The following is an 8,284-nucleotide window of genomic DNA, read 5'->3' as shown; positions in this document are numbered from 1 at the left end:
GGGCTGGGGGCTCTGCAGAAGGAGGGGCAGGGAGCTATGGGGGGCAATGGGAGGGGACCCAAAATCCACCTCCCACTGAGCACCCAGCTCTGGGGGAGCCACACTCGGGGGCTGGGCCCAGCCTGTGGCTGCCCAGGCCCTGCCCTGGGGGCCAGCCCCAGGAAAGGCCCCCATGGTGCACTGATCATAGAGCCAGGCCAGGTCCCCCATCACTCCCAGGATGCCCATATCCAGCATGGCTCCTGCGGCTCTTCAGGCCGCTCCACTGGGAGGGAGACCCAGCTGGGAGGCTGCCAGTGCCCAAAGTAAAGATGGTGTCCCACCCTCACTCCGCATGGCGGGTTCTATGGGCAGTGAAGCCAGGCCAGTCTCCCGGATATTACCCATAGGAAAGATGGAGGCACCCACAACGGAGAAAGACTCGAGCTGGTGTCCCGGATGTTGCCCGTAATAAACATGGCGCCCAGCTGCGCTGTAGGGGGTGGCGGCGTCGGCCCGGTTTTCTGGCTATTTCGAAGACGCCTTCTTTGCCCTCACTAAATATGGCGGCTCACCGCCAGCCTTTCCTACCGGGTTGAAGCTGCAGAGGGCGGCCGTGTACTTCTGTCCCGGCTCGCCGCGGCGCCGCTGGGAAGATGGCGGCGCTCAGGGCTCTGCGGAGGCTGCGGGCACCTTCAGGGTCATGGCTCCCGGGGCTCCGGCTGGGGGCAGCGCCGAGCAGGTGAGACCCAGCCCGGAGCCTGCCCGCACCCTCGATCCCCCCTCTCCGGATCCCCCGCGACCCTCCCCCCGGGGGACTTCGCCTGCACCCCCGCCTCCCCCCCGGGGGACTTCGCCTGCCCCCCCCGTCCCCCCCGGGGGACTTCGTCTGCCCCCCCGCGACCGTCCCCCCAGGACTTCGCCTGCCTTCCCCCCGCCGACTTCTCCTCCCTCTCCTGGGATCTCCCCTTCTGCCCCCTTCGTGATCCTTTCCCTCTCCCCAGGGACCCTGCCCCCTTCCCCACCGGGAACCCCTCCCCTGCCTTCTCCCCCACGCCGGACCTTTCTGGGCATTTCCAAACACCCCCCCCCACGGCAGCCCCCCTTCCCTCGGGACCCCTTCCCTGCCTCCTGCACCCCACCCTCCAGATCTCTCCCCTGGGACTTCCCCTTGCCTGCCCCCATGACCCATTCCTCGGGGATCCCTCCTCTGCCTCCTGCCTCTCCCTTGGAACCCCTCCCCCATGTTCTGCACCCCCAGGATCCTCTGGACATTGTCATCTCCCCTGGTGGGGACCCCACCTTCCCTGGGATCTCCCGCTGCCCTCCCCAGGGAATCCTCCTCTGCCTCTTTGGCACCTCTCCCCTGCCTCCTGTTCTCTTGAGATCTTCCTCTTCCTCCAGGGACCCTTCCCTTGCCCCCTCCCCGGACCCTCCTGGGCATTGCCATTCCCTCCCTGGAGACCCTGCTCTCCCTGGGGACCCATCCCCTCCCCCTGGGCTTTGCTAGCTCCTAACATGGGGACCCGTTCTCCAGCCCCCTAGTAAGGACATTGTACTTGGATCTTGGTTCTTACCATAGGTCTCTGCGCATGCCGTGGGGCTGTCCACTTTGGTACTCCTGCTGCTGCAAACTTGCCTCCTGCAGGAAACAAACTACCATGCTCCTGACTGGTTCCTGTCACTGTGTGGCTACTGGGTGGCTGTCATACAAACCCCCTAGCTTGTGGGGCAGTTGTATGCGATGCCCTTGTGACAGAGTGGGTATACTGCGCATTGAGGCATGTTTGAGGTTTTCCTCAGACTTCCTTGCTGATGACACTTGATCTGGGAGACTAGCTAGCTCAGGCACTTGGGAATGAGCCATGAAGCTTTTCTCTGCATGGTTACCTCTTTGAATCTCGCCAGTGTAAGTCTGGACTTTGATGGTTTATGAAATGAGTGGAGAGGCTGTCTTCCTTCCACTGCAGGACTATCCATGGCACAAAAGTCACCACCCCGTGGATGCTAACTGACCCCTTGGCAGAGAAGCAAAACCAAGGATTGAATGGGCCATGGAGACTGAACTCCCCTCATCCTTAGACAGACCCCCTTGATCAGACTTGAGAGCGGTTGGTGGGGAGCAATGTGTGGGCAGCTTGTACTGCAGCTCCCCAAACTATGGCGAAATAGGCTCCCGGGCTGCCAAACCGCTGCATTCCCAAGGATGAAGCTCACTCAGCCAAGACAGAGTCTCACTTTCAATCCCCATCTTCTCCCTTCCTCCCCCATCTGCCTGGCAACAACTCCTTTAAAACCCACAGAATCTGAGACTAGAGTCAGGCAGGTTGAATGAACTTGCCGTGTTTGATACCCTTTCCTTATCTCTGTGTTCAGAGGCTCAAAGCAGTGGCAGCCGGATGTCGAGTGGGCCCAGCAGTTTGCAGGTGCGGTCATGTACCCCACCAAGGAGACTGAGAAGTGGGTGCCTCCTCCCTGGAACGGTGAGTTCTGTCGAAGGTGCCTGCCCCCTTAAATGCACTGTCATCATGCGGATGCTCTTGTATTGGTGGTTGTCATGTTTTAAGTTTGGAGCCAAACCTGCCCCTGGGGTGTGCAGTCCCGCCTCCGTGGACATCGCTGGACTTGCAGCTGAGTGGCCTTCTTGGGCCCAATCCTGTAGTGAGCTCTGTGTAGATGGACCCCTGCATCTTCATGGAGCGTATTGCCTTACATTGTCCAACCTGAGATAGTGGGAAAACAAATGTGGTCAGCATGGAGGGAGCTTCCTTAGTTTAAGGTGATCTGGTTAAAGAAATAGATCTGGGTCTGGTTTTTTTAAAGATTTTTTTTTTTTTAAATTAGCGTCTCCCTTTTTATAGGAATGATCCCATGGCTTTTATTTTAATGTTAGTGGAAACAAGATTTTGGATTTGAGACGTCATTTTGTTGCATCTGAAACCCAAACACAAATGCTCTGTGCATGAAGTGATGATGGGGACAGGTCACTTATACAGAGTGCTAGAGATCGCCATGTAAGATGGGCTGATTTAAACCTATGTTTTAACACAGCCAAGCACAAGCAAAGACTGCAGGTCACGCTGACAGGATGGGGGGCAGTATCCTGGAGTGCAGTGACTCTGAATAGGATGTAGGAATAGAGCTGCTTGGATAACTGATGTGTGGGTTTGCTGGCCATGCTGGGGGAAAAAAATTGATTTGAGTCACAAATTGTTTCAGTTGACCTGAAGCTGCATTCTCTCCCCCCCCCCCAAAGAAAAAAACCCCAAAACCAAAAAGAAAACTTAGTTTAAAAAAATTGTGCTCAGCTCTAGTTGGGCTGGGCATTGCGTGTATGCGTATCCTGGTAGATAACCAATTGGATAGGAGTTGTGTGATGCAGTAGCTAAGAGGACTTATGTGATCCTCTAGCTGTATAAGCAGAGGAACAACCATTACTGGATACTGTGTGTAATACTGGTGCCTGTGCTTCAGACTGTTGACAAATTGGAAGAGTTTCAGAAAAGAGCCACAGGAATGATCCACTGTCTGGCAAACCTGCCTGAGAGACTTAAAAAAGGTCAGTCTGATTAAGTTTAGTTTATCCACAGAAGGTTAAGGGGTCACTTGCTCAGTTACAGGCAGCTACCTGGGGAAGAGGTTTCTGATAAAAGATGGCTCTTCAGTCTGCCAGAAAAAGGCATAATTTGATCCAGTGGCTGGAAACTGAAGCTAGACTAAAGGGCTCGTCTACACTTACATTTTATAGCACTCTAACTTGCTGGCTCAGGGGGGTGATTTTTCAGCAGCAAGTCTGAACGCTTTAAAGCGCTAGTGTGGACAGGCTCCAAGTGCTGGGAGCCACACTCGGAGCTATTCCCCTTGTGGAGGTGGATTACCAGGAGCGCTGGGAGAGCTGTCTCCCAGCGCTCGCACGTGACCATGCTCACGCTTCAGAGCGCTGCTGTGGGAACGCTTTGAAGTTTCTAGTGTAGAGGTAGCCTAATTCAGACTACAAATAAGGCACAAATCTTTATTGGTGAGGGCAGGTAGCCACTGGAACAATGTACTGAGGGGTGTGGTGGATTCTCTGTCAGAAGAAGTCTTTAAGGTATTTTCTTTCAGAGATTCGTAGCTCCATCCCAAGATATGGGCTGGACACAGGAATCATGGAATGAAATCCTCTGGCTTGTGCCATGAGGGTTAGGCTAGAAGTTCAGAATAGTCGTTTCTGGTCTTAAAGTCCATAAAACTTTAAGCTACAGACTAGGGACCGAATGGCTAGGCAGCAGTTCTGCGGAAAAGGACCTAGGGGTGACAGTGGACGAGAAGCTGGATATGAGTCAGCAGTGTGCCCTTGTTGCCAAGAAGGCCAATGGCATTTTGGGATGTATAAGTAGGGGCATAGCGAGCAGATCGAGGGACGTGATCGTTCCCCTCTATTCGACATTGGTGAGGCCTCATCTGGAGTACTGTGTCCAGTTTTGGGCCCCACACTTCAAGAAGGATGTGGATAAATTGGAGAGAGTCCAGCGAAGGGCAACAAAAATGATTAGGGGTCTGGAACACATGAGTTATGAGGAGAGGCTGAGGGAGCTGGGATTGTTTAGCCTGCAGAAGAGAAGAATGAGGGGGGATTTGATAGCTGCTTTCAACTACCTGAAAGGGGGTTCCAAAGAGGATGGCTCTAGACTATTCTCAATGGTAGCAGATGACGGAACGAGGAGTAATGGTCTCAAGTTGCAGTGGGGGAGGTTTAGATTGGATATTAGGAAAAACTTTTTCACTAAGAGGGTGGTGAAACACTGGAATGCGTTACCTAGGGAGGTGGTAGAATCTCCTTCCTTAGAGGTTTTTAAGGTCAGGCTTGACAAAGCCCTGGCTGGGATGATTTAACTGGGAATTGGTCCTGCTTCAAGCAGGGGGTTGGACTAGATGACCTTCTGGGGTCCCTTCCAACCCTGATATTCTATGATTCTATGAAAACATCCGATGAAGTGAGCTGTAGCTCATGGAAGGGTATGCTCAAACAAATTGGTTAGTCTCTAAGGTGCCACAAGTACTCCTTTTCTTTTTGCGAATAGAGACTAACACGGCTGCTACTCTGAAACCTCAGCTGCACTGGAAATCTCGACCCTTGTGCATTGCGTGTGAGATAAGACCCCAAACGCAGGAAGTGGGCGGGAGAGCGTCAGTGGGAAGAAGTCAGGATAGAAGCTTTCCCATTGCTGTAATTCAGTGGTTCCCAAACTTTAACATCCTGTGAACCCCTTTCACTAAAATGTCAAGTCTCACGAACCCCCTCCTAAAAAAGGAATATTTCCACAGTTTTTCTCCTTTATCTGAATATAAATGATAAAAGCAGTGATCTTGGAAATATAAAATTTGTTTTTGACATGCTTATTACACACTATTTATTATTAATTATGATCATTACAGTATTTTTATTACATTATGAAAACAGCAACACTCTTCCAAGATCTCACTTCCATAGCTTGTATCACTTTGAATAAGCCTGTTATAAGACAAGGCTCCTAGGTTTCATCCAGGAGTATCAGATATGAAAGTGCGTGAAGATATTTAAGAAGCCAACACAAAGAGTTCCCCCTACATAAGCATTCAGGTCTTGAGCAGTCCAGGCAAACAACGCACGTTACAACAAAGCTTAAACTTGTTCTTCATAATAATTTTCAAAACAATACGAGCTGCCTATTTAATTTTAAAAACAGCAAAAAATATCTACCTTCCTTTCCATTTCTTATAAGGAGTCTTGAAGTTTAAATCTCCTCAGTGTGATAGATATGTTTGCTTTGATCTGCTTAGCTATTGGAAGTGCAGGGTCTCTGGGCTGCTGGACCCGTGCTGCCCAGGACCCTAGCGACAACTCTGTCCGCCATTAGGAAATTTTTTCCCGAGAACCCTCTGTAATATTTCGCAAACCCCCAGGGGTTTACGAGCCCCAGTTTGGGAACCACTGCTGTAATTTATGCTGCTGCTAGTTACACGGAAAACGCGTTTTGTGTGAAGTACTGACTGGGATTTTTAGCTGGCCTGTCCCTTTAAGCCAAGTGTCCCAGTAGCAGGCAGACGGACCTGTGAATGCATTTGCTGTCTTTCCAGTCACTGAGACATGCTGCCAATGGATTGAAAATCAATCATAGGCAGCCTAATGTATGACCTATAATATTTGTCTAAGGACAGCTGACTAGTGTGTCATGGTGTAAGCTGACTGCTACAGGGGTCAGGAAGGGATTTCTCTCCCCATGCAGAATGCATTAAGGGACATACTCCCCTCCTGTGAATGCTCGGGTCTTGGCAGCCGAAGGAAGAAAGAGGCAAATGCTCGTTCTGAGTGAGACGTTGCAGGAGGGTATTCGGGGAGGAGCTGGGTGAGCTGCGTGGCTGTGGAGTTGTCCTTAGCAGTTTGCTGCTCTTCAGGTGTGTTTGGGGGGTGGGGGGGAGTTACAGTGGTTTAGTGCTGTGTGTCCAGGTGAGCAGCTCTAGGCCTGCCGTTGTGGGAACCCCGTACATGAGGTTCCCTGTGCTGAGTCACTGTGGGGCTGCCCGGGGCCTTTAACCCATCGTCAGGGCTCTGCCAGCGAGCTGGTGAAATTCCACGATGTGTGAATGCTACAGCGACTCCAACTGGCCTCATTGAGCTCCGTTACTTTGACTGTTGTGATTGTCCCCGGAGTTTATCCTCCGTCTCCAAGGGGCGGTACTTTCGGGTCACGAGTGTCCAAGAGAAACCTGAGCTAAAGAGACTCTTCTCGAGCTATCTGCAAAGGGGAAATGACTCAAGCTGGAAGGGGAAAGCCCCCAAGGGCCACGTTGGGAATTCTCCCACTTCAGCAGCCCCGTACAGAGAGGGGAAATGTTGTCAGTTTTTTTCATGAGACGCCTGCAAGATTTTCCTCCCACTCCCCTGCTGGACAGAGACCAAGTTTGGGACAGTTTGGCCCAGACGAGGCTTCCTCCTGGGTGACCCCTCCAAGGCAAGTGCTGAGCTTCTGTGCCAAGAGCCAGCTTGCGCCCTTCGCTCCTGCTCTCCCTCCTCACCACAGCCGGGCACTCCCAGCCTCTGGACTCATGGGGTGCTCACTGCTCTTTAGCTTGCGCTGGGCACAGCGAATGGTGGGGTGCACTCACTTGGGTCGCCTAGAGAGCAAACGAACCCCCTGCATAATGTGAGAGAAGCAGGGAGGCCGGAGAGCAACAGGCGTGGGGCGGCAACTCCCACAGACAAGCCCAGTGCTCTGCAAGGCTGAACTGCTGGACACGTCTGCTCCTCGGCCTGTGGCTCCACTCTTCAGTTTTGCAAGGGAAGTGGTGGGAATCGCACTGGCTGGGAGGGGTGGAATAGGGCTGCCCAGCCGTGGGGCATGCGCCTTGGGGCCTGAATTCCCTTCCATCCCTGAGGTCTTGTCCTGCTCAGCCTTTCCAGTGCAGTGGGGCAGGAGGGCCGTGCATCTCCCTGGAGTGCTCTGCCATCTCACGGCCTCTCTTGCTCTCCCCATGCCCGAGCAGACAAGGACCCTCCGGCGGAGAAGAAAGTCTCCAACCTGACGCTGAACTTCGGGCCCCAGCACCCAGCCGCCCATGGGGTCCTGCGGCTGGTCATGGAGCTGAGCGGAGAGACCGTGAAGAAATGTGACCCCCACATCGGCTTACTGCACCGTGGCACAGAGAAACTCATCGAGTACAAGACCTATCTCCAGGTAACCACGAGGGTGGGGGGCTGTGATCCCTGGGTCCCTGCCTGGACACCCCAATCCCCGGGCAGCACTGTGTTCGGCTCCATCGGCCTGTTGCCCTCAGCCTAGTGCACTCCCGCAGTGCTCCAAGGGCTTTTGCACCCAGGCCTGCTGCTCCTCGAGGGCCCAATCCTGCAAGCCCAGCTCCCACTTTAGTCCCTGGGAATTCCCCGAAGTGGCTACATGACGGGACCCCAGGGGTTCAGCTACTTCCTGTGCTTGCTCCCTGTCTGCCCCATCCTCTGTGCCAGCCCGGATTGCGATTCTGGAAACAACTGATGTCCCAAAGGGAGGGTTGTCTCAGGCCTTTAACCTCTTGCATGTGAGTGTCAAGTTCTCTCTGCCCCAGGAAGAGGCGGGGGCCAAATCAGGGCTTTGAGGTTTCCTGCTCTTCTGCCCCACAGCCCTACCCTGCAGTTAGCAATGCTGTCCCAGCTGCCCTAGTGCATTCCAACCTAGCCCCACCTGGCAGGCCTGTGGGGGCCCCTGGAGGCAGTCTGCCTTGCCATACTGCAGAGTGACCTGACCCTTTCAGCAGCAGGGCTGGACTCCCATGGCTGTCTAGTCTGTAT

At 53.5% G+C, this 8,284-nt stretch overlaps 1 protein-coding gene across 1 annotated transcript in view; it reads left to right on the top strand.

Annotated features, from left to right (window-relative positions):
- Positions 1-565: 565 nt before the first annotated feature.
- The window catches only part of NDUFS2 (NADH:ubiquinone oxidoreductase core subunit S2), a 29,955-nt gene continuing 22,236 nt past the window's right edge, over positions 566-8,284 (top strand). Inside the window, exons 1-3 of the mRNA XM_048828321.2 lie at positions 566-721; positions 2,356-2,462; positions 7,486-7,676. Of these exons, the coding sequence (XP_048684278.1) occupies positions 636-721; positions 2,356-2,462; positions 7,486-7,676 (384 nt within the window). The 5' untranslated portion in view covers positions 566-635. The remainder of the gene's footprint in view (positions 722-2,355; positions 2,463-7,485; positions 7,677-8,284) is intronic.

The sequence above is a fragment of the Caretta caretta genome, chromosome 24 (assembly GCF_965140235.1).
Source record: "Caretta caretta isolate rCarCar2 chromosome 24, rCarCar1.hap1, whole genome shotgun sequence".
Lineage (NCBI taxonomy): Eukaryota > Metazoa > Chordata > Testudines > Cheloniidae > Caretta > Caretta caretta.
Note: the sequence above shows the minus strand (reverse complement) of the source record. Positions and strands in the feature narration are given on the sequence as shown.